Source organism: Python bivittatus, unplaced genomic scaffold (genome assembly GCF_059951505.1).
Source record: "Python bivittatus isolate LINGU-HERP-01145 unplaced genomic scaffold, Pbiv_v1 ctg000310_np1212, whole genome shotgun sequence".
Lineage (NCBI taxonomy): Eukaryota > Metazoa > Chordata > Lepidosauria > Squamata > Pythonidae > Python > Python bivittatus.
The window spans coordinates 11,106,238-11,122,255 of record NW_028277054.1 but is presented as its reverse complement, the minus strand read 5'-3'; the positions used below and the strand labels follow the sequence as shown (position 1 = coordinate 11,122,255).

General features: G+C 40.5%; 1 protein-coding gene across 3 annotated transcripts in view; it reads left to right on the top strand.

Moving 5' to 3' along the window:
* Nucleotides 1-16,018, top strand: part of PTPRU (protein tyrosine phosphatase receptor type U) — a 312,459-nt gene that overhangs the window by 241,399 nt on the left and 55,042 nt on the right. For all 3 annotated transcript variants that reach the window (XM_088140061.1, XM_088140060.1, XM_088140062.1), the window contains 2 exons: nt 7,800-7,990; nt 10,820-10,892. In XM_088140061.1, coding sequence (XP_087996187.1) covers nt 7,800-7,990; nt 10,820-10,892 — 264 coding nt within the window. The remainder of the gene's footprint in view (nt 1-7,799; nt 7,991-10,819; nt 10,893-16,018) is intronic.

Genomic DNA, 16,018 nt, shown 5'->3' with positions numbered 1-16,018 from the left:
AAAACTGGAGATCTGGGTGGAAGGGGTCATAGAGGAGCAAGCTGTTTGCATTCTTGAGGGCCTTTGAAAAGCTGCTCCTTATTTCTGTGGCACTTTGGCTCCTCTTTCTTTGAATGTTGAAGAACAGTCGGCACCAGAGAATATACTCTTCCGGACACCGTGTTCAGGCTCTCCGAAGAGATCCATTTGCCCCTTCCTTTCTAGCATGCCATTACCTCTTTCTTTCAAAAATGTTAGGGGTGAGTCCACAAGTTTTCTTCATTTGTGTTCTTATTTTTACTGCTTTTCTTTTCTCTCTAACCTCTTCTATTCAGATGGGCTATTTTAGGAGACTGCATTTGGTGCTTACTGTTTTTTTAAAGCAGAAAACTGGGCTGCTGATTTTAATACTGGAAATGCTGTTTCCAGAGTGGCAGTTGATGTGATCTGGCCATCAGTTTTTGTCACAAGTTTGGCTTTGGGCCTATGCCTCCTGGAACACATTATAAACTGGCTGATGGAGCTGGTTGTCCTGCTGTTGTCTGGTGGAACTCCCAGACTGTTTTCAACATGGTTTGCCTCAGCAGCCATGTGGCTGGTAGCACTCTGAAAAGCTCTGTGAGATGGCTGGGTCTTGCCTTAAGAAAAAAATTGCCAAGAAAGTTTAGCAAACAGTTCAGCTTTTAAAATAGGAGTCTTTGCTGTGGTGTAGCCCGCTCTCAGGTCTCCTCATCTATCATACCTTGCTCTATGGAAAAATTATGTGTCACAATGCAGCTTCTTTTTTGGAGCAAAGCACTGTGGGACAAGACAAAACCAGTGAGCCTAGGGATGTCAGTGTTCAGCAAAACTCCTTACAGGAAGCTACTTACTGTTACTTACTGGAATTATGTGTGGTCAGGGAAGAAGTATCTACAGCTGGATATCTTATGGTGGCCCTTCACTTAGGTGACTAATATAGGAACTTTCTCTCCCACTGCCTCCCCAATCCCCCAAGCTTTACTTCTTTTTTACCTACTTTTAAGTTTTAGGCTACTGCCTAATGCTGTGTTTCTCAACCTTAGCCACTTTAAGATATGTGGACTTCAACTCCCAGAATTCCCCAGCCAGGAATTCAGGGGAATTCTGGGAGTTGAAGTCCACATATCTTAAAGTGGCTAAGGTTGAGAAACACTGGCTTAATGGCTGGAATGGCTTTATTTCCTTTGTTGTTTTATTTTGTTTCGCTTCTTTTGCTATGTGGCAATGGAAGTTTGCATCAAGAAGGCTTGCTGGGCAATTCTGCAGCTCAGGTTGCCAGGCTCACTCCCTGCCCTAGCAAGCAATATTTCTTCTAATTGTTTCTGCCTGGCTGGTATGTTCAGGCAGAGTGGGTGCACTCCAGGTCCCCTCAAATGTTGTCATCTTATGGGACCAAGGAAGCCCACCTTCTCTGTCTTTGCCTCTGCCCTCTGCTACAGCATCCCCCAGAGATACAGATGGTACCCACTTGCTCTTAAGACCTAGCTCTGTTCCCGGGTTTGGGATTAGTGGGTCTCTGGAGCCCTTGTTGTGTTTTGTTGTTGTTGTTATGGTTGTTTTTTAGTCCAGGCTGTCACACTTCGTTGTCATGTTTTTAACTCTTTCAGTTTTGCATTTTTGGATGTTGTAAGTTGCCTAGGAGTTGAGTGGCCATGGTAAATTTAAACAACAACAACAACCTTCATTGACTCACAAGTCAAGGAATGTGGTTGCTGGTATCCTGTCCCTGAATGTCATGCTCCTTCCTTTTCCTAGGAGTCCTGATTAATGGTTATGCTACAACTTCTGGGCTCACAGACGACAATGCTCTATAGTGGGGCTACCTTCCTTGATGTAAGCTACCTTGGTGTTTTTTCAACAACTGCAGGGGCATTCTTTTTGCTGTAAATCACCCAGAGTTGCTTTGCCATGAGATGGGTGATGACAAATTTGAAATATAAAAAAAATAAATGAATTTGTGATTGGCCTTTGAGATGTTGCAGAACTATAGCTCCCATCATCTCTCACCTCTGGTCATGTTAGCTGGGGCTCCTTCAAGTTCCAGAGCATTAAGATTTGGTTCCTCATCCAGGTCCTTGCTTAGTATAACTGTACCACCTAAAGGAAATATACATTTCCCTTTTTCTTTTTTTGGCACGTGTGGCATCACATAAATTGTGTGACAATGCCTGCCATCTCAAAAGGTTCCTTGACACTTGTCATGGGGGATTCATTTATTGTTTATCAATCACATTTATAGTTGGCTAACTTCAGTCTTTGCAAGCTGCTTCCAGGGGACTGGTGATTGGAATTAGAGGTCACTTCTTCAACCGATTCTTCTGGGTCTCTTTCATAGTGTCTATTTTAAGCTCATCCCCTCGTCCCTCCTTTCATTCTCTTCTCTGTCACTTGATCTTTGGACAGCCAAGATTCTCTAGCTTGACAAAGACATGCCTTGCTATGTTCACTCATTGCTTTCTATTCCTGCTGCTCTTATTCATGTCTTTCACTTTTCTTTGCCCAATTTCTTATAAGGTAAGGTGGCCTTGATGAAAGTTGGTCACAGTGTGTTTTATTTATAAATCACTTTGGATGCTTTAACATACAAACATTATACAAATATTATTTTTTAAAAGATAAAAATAAACAAGTACTGTACTCTGAAGGCACAAATTGGTTTTCAAAACCAGGGGGTTTTGGATCTGTTGTGTGTTTGGACATAATGAAAATAGCTCCCCCAAACTGGATTCTTCTAGTGAGGTAATGCGGTATAGAACATTCTCCCACATTTCCCCCTTTCAGTTCTTAAATCAGGCTGATGCAGGCGTCTTTATTTTGAATCTTATTTCAAAAAAGAAGACAACTTTGGAAAAATTCTCATGCATAGAGTAGGAGGTGCTGTCGTGACAGACAGCTGAGAGATTTGCAAGGAAATGGCTCGTCTTTCATTATAGAATTCTTTCTCTCGCAAACTATAACCTCCTTGGCTACTCATACTTTCATTCAGTCCCAAATCAGACATCAAATGGGAACTCCTCTCATGCACTTTTGTTCAGATTGAGAAGAAAAGCCAGCCAAGGAAACTGCAGAGTGACAGAGAGTTGTAAGTATTCATCCATAATAGCACCAGCAGAGGTAGCCCTTGCCACTTTCAAGAGTAAACAAATAAATTCTCAAGGAGAATAAGGTGGAAAAACAGAAGCCCTCCCTTTTTTCTTTGGTTCACGTGGGAAGAAAACTTTGAGAAATTGCACAGGACAACTTTATTTGGGTGTAGGATCATTTCTTCACATCCTAGCTAATCTTTAATATAGAGGGCTGTTTGCAACAGCAACAAGAAGCTTGCCATGTCTTCAAGCAGTAGTCTAGCTTTCCTGCTACCGAATGTCTCTGAGAATTGTGCCACTTCATTCTCTCCTAAGAGAACTATCAGCGCTGCTTAAAGCAACAATAGTTCTTTTTAGTAGATAAAAATAAAATAATAAAAAGGGGGGGATCTTTCAGGGGAGCAGAATGAGCCAGATCAATCCCCTGGCCTAGCATGTCGGCAGGAAAGCAGCCTATACGTGCAATTGGCGTATCGTGAATGTGAGTTTCTGGTATTCCTCATGGACCGCTTTTCTGTAATTGACTTTTGACTGTGCCCTGAGCTCTCATGAGCCTTTAAGAGTTAACGAAGCAGAGCGTTCGCATTAGGCCGAGACTGGCAATTTCACACCCGTGCGTGCATTTCTGTGCTGATTTAGTTGTAAAGTAATTTCTTTCTGTTCCCTAGTTTCAGCCATATGCTAATAACATCTGTTAGTGGAACTTCAAGATGCTTCCTTGCTCACGTCTTCCCTCTGCAGACTACAAGATTAATATAGCTCCTGCCATTGTCTTGCAGATAATGGAAGCCCAGAGGGTGAATCTCCCTCTTTTATGGATCTACACAGGACTATTATTTTATGTTTGTGGCTGGGCCATTGCAAGGTTTTTTTGTGTTTTTTTTTAGCATGCCCTTAACAAGGCCGGCCTGTATGAACCATTTGTCTGTCTTGAGCATCCAAGAGCTTTCAGCCCAATTTTGTTGCGATTCATTTATAATCTATTGAAGGCAATGTGACAGCACCTGCTTTGCTTGGCAGAGGGTTTAATGTTAGTCTTGGGAGGCCTGTGGAGAAAGTAGTTTCCTGAAGCTCTTGCCAGAAAAGATGTGGCCATTTTTGCTGTGTGCTGGATGGGAAAGCATAGGTGTGTCCCTAATTTTAAAATATTAAAAAAATAAATAAATCAGAATGGAAATTCAGATCTTGGCATCTTCTTAGTACAGCAGTGAAGACTTGGCTCTTGATAGGATAAAAATGATAATTTACTCATAGTACCTCACTTGCTCTGAAATGAGCTCTGGGTCAAGTGCATGTTAATTTTCAAACTATTTAATTTTCAGCTACTTATTAGATAACAACAGAGACAATCAATTACGATTTTTGTTTACTGTTGAGAGTCTCTTGTGTGATATCCAAGATCTTACTTTGCTCACTAAGTTCTCTGCTCTATCCAACTTTTTTTAGATGATGATGATGATTAAAATTTGTATTCCGCCCAACTTCTAGTGACTCCATAGGCCACTATAGAAAATAAAAATGATGGATCACCCCAATGTTTTGTTTGGATGCATTACCAGAAAATAAATTCATGAAAGTGCCACCAATAGGATCTCACAATCACAAATCTGCCCATTAGCCCACCAAGATTGAAATCCCCTGATTTACTACATTTCTACCCAGTAGATTTTGAGGTTGTATATGTAGATTTTCCAATTAGGATCCACCACTTCCATAATTGCTTAGCTTATCCCAAGTTTCTGTATTGTTTGCTTTCTAACCATGCCTTGAGAATGCTCACTGCTGGCAAACATATAAAATAAATATGGATAACTTTTTGAGGGGTTCTTTTACAATCAATTTTAATCTGACATTTCAGTGGAAACCATTTGGAGCCTGAGGTCAGGAAAGAATTTCCTCCTCCATATCCTTCATTCTTAACTGAGGCTCAGGATCAGATGATTTAATGCTAAAATCTAATAGAATATTTCTGGTGGCCACAAGGACTGGAGAGCAAGTCCTTATTTTCAGATTGGATCCCAGCTAGATGGATGCTTGCTAAGTGGCAGAGAGTCTCCTTTGCATGAAGAAGGTCCCAGGTGCAGAATTTGATAGCACTCCCAATTTGCCTGTACAAATCTGACCAGCTTTAAGGGAAAAAATTGCAACTGCCCTCCAACTTGAAACTCCCTGGGGGTTCTTAAACTTTTAGTTCTGTATTAGTTTTTATATATGTAAAGCTTTAATAAAAATATTATATATAAAAAATAAACTCCCTGGGAGTTCTGACCCACTGTTTGAGAATCTCCACACTAAACTAGAATACGTGGGTTCATAGATCCAGTTTAGCTGCATAAACATTATGCTTAGTGACATGTGTGAACCAGGCTAACATCAAGATAATACAACTGTCTTTTCTATATGTAGTGAAAGGAACATGGAGATCACATAAGTTGCCACTTATCTGACCATTGCCCTGGCTATAGCTCTTCCCCCTGTCTCCCAAGGTCATTCCCACATACCATTACAAAAATCGACTTGTGGTGGCTTCCAGTATGGCAGAGGAAGCACTGGGGCTTTGCTTGCTTTCTGACTCCCTTTGCACCCATTGTTCTGTTGCTCCATTTTCCACTCCTGGAAATCACAAGGAAAAAGACACGGGCTGAGGGGTGGCATTTCCAAGCAGATGTATCAATAGTGGAGCTATATGGACGAACCCCAAAGGATTCTTATGATAACATGTTGCTAAGGCAGGCAGTTCTAGAACTGCATTAGGCAGAGAAATATCACCTCTGCAATAAATGAGCAAAGCTGTCATATAGAGAGATATCTTAAAACAGACCAAGAAACTAGAAGATTAAGAAAAGTTTATACTCCAGGAAGAGGTAAATGTAATGTATGTATTATTGAGGTTTGACTATTAGAGAACATCATATAGAATGAATCCCCAAATAATCTCCCACGTTCCTGAATAGAATTTCCAACTGTACATTGATACCAAGGGTGGGTACCTGCATCTCTTAGCAGCATATACCCCTCACCCCTTTCTGTGTCCCCTGATAAACCTCTCAAGATTGCATTGCTAAAATTTCATGATCAAAGTCAGGTTTGACTCTTTGTGATGGAGTATGTCTTCCACAATAAATTGTCGCCCATAATAAATTTTATTTCTCTCCTAAGGAAATCCTACTCATCTTTTTGAACTCATCGGTCTGTTAGATTCCTTGTCTTCTGTTTCTTTCCATCTTGCTAAGCATGATCATTTTTATTCAGCAGTAATAGTAGTATAATGCATGATATAAATGTAAACCTCTGATCATTGCAATGGGGATGGGAAAAGCCGTACCCCAAATGCAGTACTCCAGTTCACATGCTACCAAGCATTATTCCATGGGCTTTGGAAAGGAATCATGCACACAAAGGAAGTGTGTAGCAGTTCTGAACTTTGGAAAAACTGTCCCCCTCGCGCCCCCCCCCCCATTTTTAGTATACGTTTCTGCAATCCTGGTCAGTGACCATAATTAAAGTTCTTTGATGTGTATTTTTCTTTCTTCCCATAATTCTTGACCCACTTTCCCATTATGTTGAAGGAGGTTATCCCTTCTAATTGGAGATAGAAATTGTGCAGACAGATCCAAGAAATTTACCTGCATGGCACGGGCAGAACTTGTTGCTTTTCAATGTAATTGGCATAAAAGCCTAGAATAACTCAGAGAGGGAATTGTTAAGACAATTCCCCTCAGGACAAGCGGGTCATATAGATGTCAGTAGCATCACATTATTGCCATTATATTAGTGATTGGGGCTTTATCCTAGAGGAGAAACTGCTTTTATGGACAGCTCTGTTAATATTCTGACATGACATTAAAATGTTATCTTGCTAATGCAAACATTTCTGTAAGCTTTTCTGGGTTGACTATAGGAGAAACTAAACAGACGTGCAGAATCCTGTATTTTCCCCCAAAGTGACCATAATGTTTTGCAGTGATTTCATCTCACTGAGGCTATAATTTAAAGTAAGACTAAGCAATTGGGTGTCCTCTGGATATTTTGAGTGATATTTCCAGTCAATTCCAGCCAGAACAATCAAGGGTCATAAATGCTGAGAGTGATAGGCAAAAATATCTGAAGTAGCCTAGTTTGCTTACCTCTAATATAAAAAAATGGCTTTTACACTATGACATTACATTGGTTTGCTTGTTTGTATAATGCTAGAGGTGAATATTGATAGAAAAAACGTTGCATCCACATTCACTCTTTTTGGATGGGTCTATTAACTTTAACATTATGGAGGAACCACTTTTATCGCTTTCTAGAAATAGGTTGGATTGAGTGACAAAAGTTACTTCCATCCCATGTCCTTGTATGAAAATTTATTACATATTCCTCCTAATAGGGATATTTCTCACAACTAATTTTCCTTCATTTAGAGGTTTTATACATTCTCTCTCTCTCTTTTGCTAATGTAGACATTTTTGCAAGCCCATTGTGCACAAGCCTTATTGGTAAATCGGTACTACAAAATCTAGAAGGGTGCGAATATTGATGAAAAATTGCAGTCTGGTTCATGCATAAGTTTGGGAAATAAAAATTAGTGTGGGAAATACAAATTAGTGATTTAAACAGATTTCTCACCCATCAGTTCATCACTCGATAGATGGATTATTGTCAGTTCCTGTTCTTTTGAAAATCCATTTCTTGTGCTTCAATCATGTCATGTTCTTTCCTTTCCAGGTGATCAGCGCTCCAACATTGTCAACGAATCCAGCAGCCTATTAGGGGGGTCCCCTCGAAGGCAGTGTGGACGCAAAGGCTCCCCCTATCACACTGGGCAGCTTCACCCTGCTGTCCGAGTGGCTGATCTTCTCCAGCACATCAACCAAATGAAAACAGCAGAAGGGTATGGTTTTAAGCAGGAATATGAGGTGAGAAAGTCACGAGAGCAATCCAATTTCTAAAGCCCATTCCTTCTCTCATTTCACTTTGGACTTCCCATGCATCCCACCTGTGATAATGTGACTGAAATTTGGTTCAGCTTAGGAAAAAAGAAATCAAAAAGGCTTTCTTTTCCATTCAGTGGAATGAAAATGATCAGAGAGGAAAAATATGAAAGAAGATTTCTGGTGTATTTAGAAGAGTGAATGGCATAAACAGATTCGCTCTTAGGTGAAGCCATCTTTTCTTCTACCTGCCTTTGCTGGAGAAATCCTTCCTTTTGTTGGGTTCTGCTTTCCACTGCTGAGTTTGGAAGGCTACAAACAGTCCGATGCCACTATGTCCTGATGCCCAGAATATCTCATGGGTATTAGGATGCCAAAAGGACATTGTGTCCTCCTGAAACCACAGCACTGTCTCTTCTGCTATATCCAAAGAGAACATTTGCTGCCACTCCATTTCATGATGTTGTCACAAACAGTATAGTTTTTTGCAGGATTTCTTTGTTGCACAAAATTGCTGTCTTGTGTCCGTTGTTATAGATGCTTGAGACCCTCTTCTGCAGTATTACAAATGTGACAAACCTGGGCTAGTTACAATAATTGGGGCATCTTGAAAAGCTGTTGTACATGTTCCAAACCAGTTGTTTGAAAATCACTTGGATGTTAGGAACAGGGAATGAAACATATTATTTTCTTCCACTTTTACTCTGTTACTTTCAGCAGTGGGTGTTTCTATTATTTCACACAAGCATCACGGAAATCAGCTCATGAAATAAAAGGAAATGAAAACCCTGCAATGCATATCCAAACATTATCCAGTAGGGGTAGGGGATGATACATTTTCAGCAGCCCAGGAATCTAGATACATACCAGGGACGGGTAATCTTTTGACTGCTGGGAGTGGGCACATTTAAACATTTTTGTACAAAGGTGTGTGTTTCTCTTGCCTATCTTTTGACTAATGAACATGAAAAACTCAGGGGTTGTGGTAAAATCTGTAGTTCTGCAATGAGGATGTGATGGTCCTCCAGATGCTACTGTACTACAGCTCCCATCATTCCTGATTATCGGTTGTGCTGTTAAAGGAATCCAGTGCCACCAGGGAGAAGCCAAGTTGAGAAAGGGTGATTGAAATTCTGTACATTGAAACTAAGTGGTGGTAGGTCATAACACGGATATGTATTCTCCCTGATGTAGTTTCTTTTTATGCGACCTATGATTTAAATTTCAAATGAATGCATTTCTCTGCTGTCCTCTTGATCATTCAGTGAGGCATCCCAGGGCATTGCCAGGGTTGAAGGGGATCCTGTGTAAGATGCCCTGTGAGTCAGCCTCACCTCTGTACATATCTAAGCATTTCATTTTCCTGCTTTCTCTCCCTCCCCCTGCATTTCCCCTTCTAGCACACTTTTCTTTCCTTCAGTTTAACATGTAGAAGAGTTTGAATGTACCTGAGAGCTAAACTTTAGTTGTACTTGAAATCTTAATTTCTCCAGAGGGGCTTTTAAGAGTACAAAGGAGGAGTAGGGAGCATGACAGATCCTTTGTTAATTCCTCCAGGTTATGGGATCCTGGAACAATGCCCCATGTTTCTCTCTTAATGGCACCCTGGAGAATAGCCAGTAATGACAGCAACATCCTGCTAGTATGGAACATATTTTTCCTGTGGTTCAGACAATGTAAAGAGAATGGGAGACTAGTTTCATTCTTGTTCATTATCTAGAGCCCTTTCCTCTTTTCAAAAACCCTTCCTATTTTAGCAAAACTGCTAACCAGGCCTGATTCATTTTGGATAACATCTCTTCCATTAAATCAGTCCCAACCAATTTTTGATAGAGTGCCTACATTTTGTGCCCTTCCTTCTGAGGCATGGCGACATTTGACTAACTTAAGCAGTGTGGATTAAATTTTGGAGGTCTGTATTTTTTAACAGGATGTCTTAATGTTGCATTTGTCACTAAATGTGAGATGGCATCTGGATATTATTTTCTCTGCTGGTGGTGTTGGTTCCTGTGCTAATCTAAAACTTTTAAGAAAAGTTTATACATAATACACACTAGACATTTGCACAATGACTGTGCTTTGCCTTGCACTGTGGAGGTGATACAATTTGCCTCTCTGGGGTGCATCAGTGCACCTTCTGATGTGCTTTTAAGGAACATTTTTGAGGATGTTTTCTCAAAGGATCCTTTTAAGGATCATTTTCATTTGCAGGATCCTTTTAAGGATCATTTTCATTTGCACGTCCAAGAATTGTGGAAAAGGTTTCTGAGCATGTGCTGCATGAGTACAAACCTGTTAGGCTTAACACCAGGCATGGCAGTAAATCTTTGCTGTCCAAGTTCTCCTTGTATCCAGCAACTTGCATACAACAGAAGCTCACTGTCACAACACGGCTAGGCACATCACTTAATGGCACCCAAGGTAGAAGCAGAAACCAAAAATCAAGCCTTCCTAGAGGTCTGCACCAGGTTTTAAATTCTAGGCCTTTTCCTCCCCACTTTCCCTTCAATAAAAATGGGGCTGTTCTCTTCCCAGCATTGAGATTGGGAGACGTCTGCTCAATCAGGGTTTTGTCTAACATGAGAACTGCCTTGCAAGCTTTAGTTCTTATAGCCCCCTCCCTTTTGAAGTTGTGCACAGTCTGCATGCAGGCATCGGTCCGTCAAATAAACCCTATATTTGATAACCAGTTTTGAATCAGTGTAGTGGAGCTAACCTCTCGGGAAGCCATTGTTATCTGTACTGCTAGTGGAAATGTTGTGTGCTTATTCCTAAGGGTACTTGATGGACATAATAGTCTTCTCTTCCTCCTAGAGTTTCTTTGAAGGCTGGGATGCTTCAAAGAAGAAAGAAAAGACCAAAGGGAGACAAGATCACATGCCTACCTGTAAGTATCTGAGACAAAAGCCTTTTCCTAAAAAAAGAAACAAAGAGAAATCAATAACCTTTCTTTCATTTTAGGCTAGCTGAAATGTCCTGAAACTCTGTAGAGTTTGCACAGTATGGACTTGGGTTGTGTCTTACTCTGATCTTGGTCTGTCAAATTCACAGCAGGTAGATTTTGAACCAGTATTGATTCCATTTGCAAAAGCAATCATGTCAACATATTAAACCAGTGTTGTCCAAACTTGGCCAACACTTAAACTCATCTTAAAGTGGCCAAGTTTGGACAACACTGTATTAAACTGAGGGTGGGGTAGGATGCGGGGGGCTGTTCCTAGGTTGCCACCACCACTTTCATTCAGAGAACAAATTTACCAACAGAAAGGACCATATAAAAAATCCACACCACAGGAATTCCAAGTGATTTGATAAGGGCCATTATCTATCTAGCAATAGTAATGGCAGTGTTATGGGTTTGAAAGGTTGTAGATAGTTGATTTTTTCCACAGGCCAAGGTGGTAATAACAACAATAATGCATACCTCACATTTGTTCTGCCCCCAAATTCCAACTGAATAAATGCATCTTGGGTCCGCAGTGTGTCCACATACTTGCCTTGGTATTGCTGAAGCTGTATGCCTCACTTTATTTTACTTCACTTCACTTTATTTTGAATAAAGTAAGGCAAAGAGAGGCTAGAATGCTGTAAAGAAAAGGGCCAGCCTCAACTTTTACCCCAGCAATTATTCTGTGTTTCTCATCTGTCCTGGAGGCATTCCTATGAAATAAAAATAACGGGGAAGGAAAGGTCTGCATTCCACACCAGTCTGCTTATGAAAAATGCAGTGGGAATTTGAGGTGGAAGATGTAGATCGACCATATATGAGTTGCCAAAATCAGACAAACGCTAAATGGCGGCAGAGAGTTAGAGATTTATGGACTTCCCTAATTGGAATACTTGCTCTGGGTCTCGCGTCTGGAAGATACTTCAGTGTGTTAAGCTGACATGACTTGGTAGCACAAACACGTGGAGAAGGGATGGGGCTGAAGTGATCCTGGCGTCTTAATTCCTGCAGGAGCTAAGAGCTTGTTTGAGCAAACCCTGATTTCATTTGGAGTTTGAATTCATTACTGGGTAACTGTATTGGGGGTCACTGATGGACGAGGTAGAACACCTCTCCAGAGAAGGAGCTGGCCTGGAATGTGATAAAGTGATGCAACAAGCCATCATTATGAGCTCTTCTAAATATGACATGCTCTCTGTGGGTGCGTGTGGCCGAGGTCTCGGATTGCACTAAACCGTAGAGTAGCTTGCCTGAACCTAGCCATTATGAATTCTAAGCCATGGTTTATAAGTTAGGATATTGTGCCTTGGATAATACAACCTGGTTAAAGCAAATCATGGCTTATCATGATGTAACGCAGCCTGTGCCAGACACAAAGAGCCATCAAATGATGATAGGGTATTCAGTGCATTTTTTAAAAAAATAGTTAAATGAGTAACCAGGGATATCCTCTCTTTGGGGACCGGAAGGATGAATGCAATTTATTGTGAATTTCTGCTATAAAATATCTTCTCCAGCAGCTGCTTTCTCTTTGCCACACTGGCTATTTTTATTGCTCCTAATTATAGCTGTCAATCTGCTGTTTTCCAAATTGAAATTCCATGTGATCACAGAGGAAAAAGATGAGACCGAAATTGTTCAAAACAGCTTAGGCAAAGCCAAGCACCAATTTTACTCCACACCCCAGCCAGCTTTTCTGGAAGGAAGGGCTAAGGGAACACATTGGTTGTTGACCTAATAGCACTGGGGATGTTTGTCTTTCTGCTGTGTGTAGAACAAAACTGCCCATCTCATTTTAATGCTGCCCTTCTCTTCCACTCTGCCACAGTAATGGTGCTGACTGGTTTACATCCAATCTCTCTCTGGGTGGGAGTATATATTCTTGGTGACATATGCTGCATTGCATCTCAGTTCGTGTTGCTCTAACAGCAAAGCATATGGGTTTTGCAGAGCACATTAGTGGGTGAGAGGAAAAGAGATGCTTCAGGCTGAGAGAAGCTGGCTGAAGGGGGTGTAACTGTAAGATCTGACACTCAGTGGAAGATATAATGCAGGCGAGTAGAAGCAAAAACATCCTGTTGTCTTCCCTACTGTGCCTGTGAGTCAGAGTGTGAGTGTTAGCTCAGAAGAGGCATTCCCTCTCAAGTGTGAGGGGGTAATTATGAAGCCTCTTAAGAGGAATCCTGCTGCATCCTTAGCATTTGCAGGTTCATCAGTTCAAGGAATGATGCAGCCTTTCTCCAAGCGAAGATCTTTATGTTGCCAAATGTGGCACCATGCAACAACAAGAAGCTATCAGCTGGCTGGGAAGACTCCCAAAATTCTGCAGAATTATTAAAGCCCCCCTCAAATATGCTCAGTGCTAAGGAAAGAACAATTGTGTGTGGATGATGATGATGATGGAACCCATGATGATATACAACTCAATAAAAATAAAGTATGCAATCTAGGTCCAGATTATATTCCAAATGTCAAATGAACATACATGTTTTTACTCACTACCTAAGCCTTGATAGAATGGAAGCCAACCATTCTGTCCTGGGAGAGTATTCCATAATCAAGGTTCTACCATTCAGATAACATATTAAAATTGTTTTGAAAGAGTACGTTGTGACTTCCACAGCTCTTGCTGGGAAGAGATACAGGACAGCAAACAAATTAAGAAAAAGAAAAGATCTCAACACCTCAGAATATAAGATTCATAAGAATAAAATACTCAGAGGCTTCCTCTCCTCCCCCTAAATCCTGGGAAAGCAGCTGGAAGAATGCTTTGGGGGACTCCGTTTCCATCCATTGCTGAACTTGAAGCAAGAAAAGAACAACTTCTTATATTTGTTTTAAGAATTGACTGCTAATGAACCCAAGCATCTGCAATGACTCTGAAGCATGAGAAACCTGGTATAATCCCAAAGGTGCTCCACAATTAAGGAATAGAAAGTCTCTTTTTCAAACAGCAGAGCTCCTAGCTCTGAGCTCTGCCACCTCCAAGTAGGACTAACAAAGATTCCATTTTGACATCCTGGAGAGATTTCTTCCCACCCATATTGAAATGCCTTGTTCCAGTCCTAGTAAAAAAATTATGGAGGCATGCTTTGCACTGTCCTCTTGTTGCAGAGCTCTATTCAGCATCCACAATGCAGTTGGGATATAGAGTTTCTCCTTACAGTTTTAATATGGAACAAGTTAAGAAAAGTGACTGGTGGATTCTCCTAGCTTTATGCTGTATGTCCTTCCATCCAACATCATCAGCTGACAGGAAAAACATCTATCCATTGCTATCCTTAATGTGTGGGGTGGTATCTGCAGAAGAGGTGATTTTTGACACCTGGCTAGACTAGCAAGTTCAGTCACCTTTCCAACTTTGCTCTGGTTTTGCACAAGTGTCTTGCACAGGTGTGTTCAAAAAGAACTGTGATGTTCTGATGCCAGCTGATAGTTGGGCTCCTGCTATTCTAGAACAGCACTAAACTTGTGTTTAAAAGTAGCTTGAGGACTGACTTCTGATGTGGGAAAAATGGCAACTTAGTCATCTCTTCGTGTGAGGGGAGATGGCACCACAGCTGATCGGTGGCTGGCAGCAAGCGCTGGCCACCTAACTTGCTCTGGATCAAAGAGGGAGTGTGATATCAACCCATCTGCCCTCCAGATGGCTGTTTCTCGAAAGCTAATCATGGAGATAAAAGCCTCTGCGAATGGCTTTTAGGTTGAGTGGCCGGGAGACAGGGGATCAATCTTTGTTTGCAGCTATGGTGCAGCCTTTATATGAACACTAGAGCCAACCAACCCTCATTTCTAAAGCACTTTGGATTATAATTAATTTTTCAACTTAAGAGAGACCTTCCTTCGCAACAGATAAGTAATTCCCTTGGGGCTTATGCTTATTTTTGGGACTATATTTTTAAAAGAAGAAATAGAGCTTTAATTTGAATCTGATTAATTTGCAAAAGGCTGGATGAAAATTGGAATTTAAAAGAGACTTAAAAGTTACTTACAGTGAAAAGGGAAGATTTATTTGTTAGCAGTTTATTTTTCTACAAAACTCCATTTGCAATAATGAGGTTTGATTTTTTCACGGGAAAGTTTCATGTTGTGCTAGCCTATGCCTGTTAATTGGCTGGGTTTTCAACACAGAAGAAGATTGTAACTCGATCTCTGTGTTTTTTCTTTGACCCATGTTTGCAATTCCAGCTTGAAAGACACTGGGGGCACGAACTGTCAGTTTACTTTCTCTTGTATTTAAATATATCCGGCTAGCCATTTTACTTGCACAAAGGAAAAATAAAAAAATAAGAAGATTGTGGCTATAGGAAAGCAGTGCAAAAAATGTGAGAAAGATGAGGCTCTGTAGAGCAACCAGTAGAGGAGAAGATAGTTGCTTTAAGTTTACTTAAACCAACGTTTGATGAATTAGGAGCGAAATTTGTGATTTTGGAAAAAAAAATGGAAGAAAGAATAGATAAGATGGACAATTATGTGAAACAAATAGCTGGAGAGATGAAACAAATTTCTGGAGAAGTGAAGCAGGTTACTGAAAGAATGGAATTGTTGGAGAATAAGGCAAAAACTAGAGATCTGGGGTTGGAGAAAGGACTGGATAATGTGGCTTTGTGGGACTGTGAGAGAAGAAATTTTGCCTGAGATTCAGAGCTATTCCAGAAATTTCGGGTGAAGATATTAGAAGAAAGGTAGTTCAAGCATTGGCAGAATTTTTAAATTGGGAAGAAGAAAAAGCTGAAGATGAGATTGGTAAGGTGTATTGGGTAAATTCACAGTATGCATCAATAGGACATGTACCGAGAGATATTAATACATTTTGCAAAGAAAAGGACCAGAGATCAAGTTCTGCAATGGCATTTTAATACCAGATTGAAGATTGACAATGTGGATATAATTATATTAAAAGAAATTCCCATCAGAATTTTATGCAAGAGAAAGGACTTTTTTTTTTTTTTTTTTGGATGGAGGTGTTGAAACAAGCAGATTTTGTTTTGTTGGGATAAACTGGAGGGAGTGATTCTCTTTCCAACAGAAAAGATTTCTACTGAATTCTGTTCATAAAGCCAAAG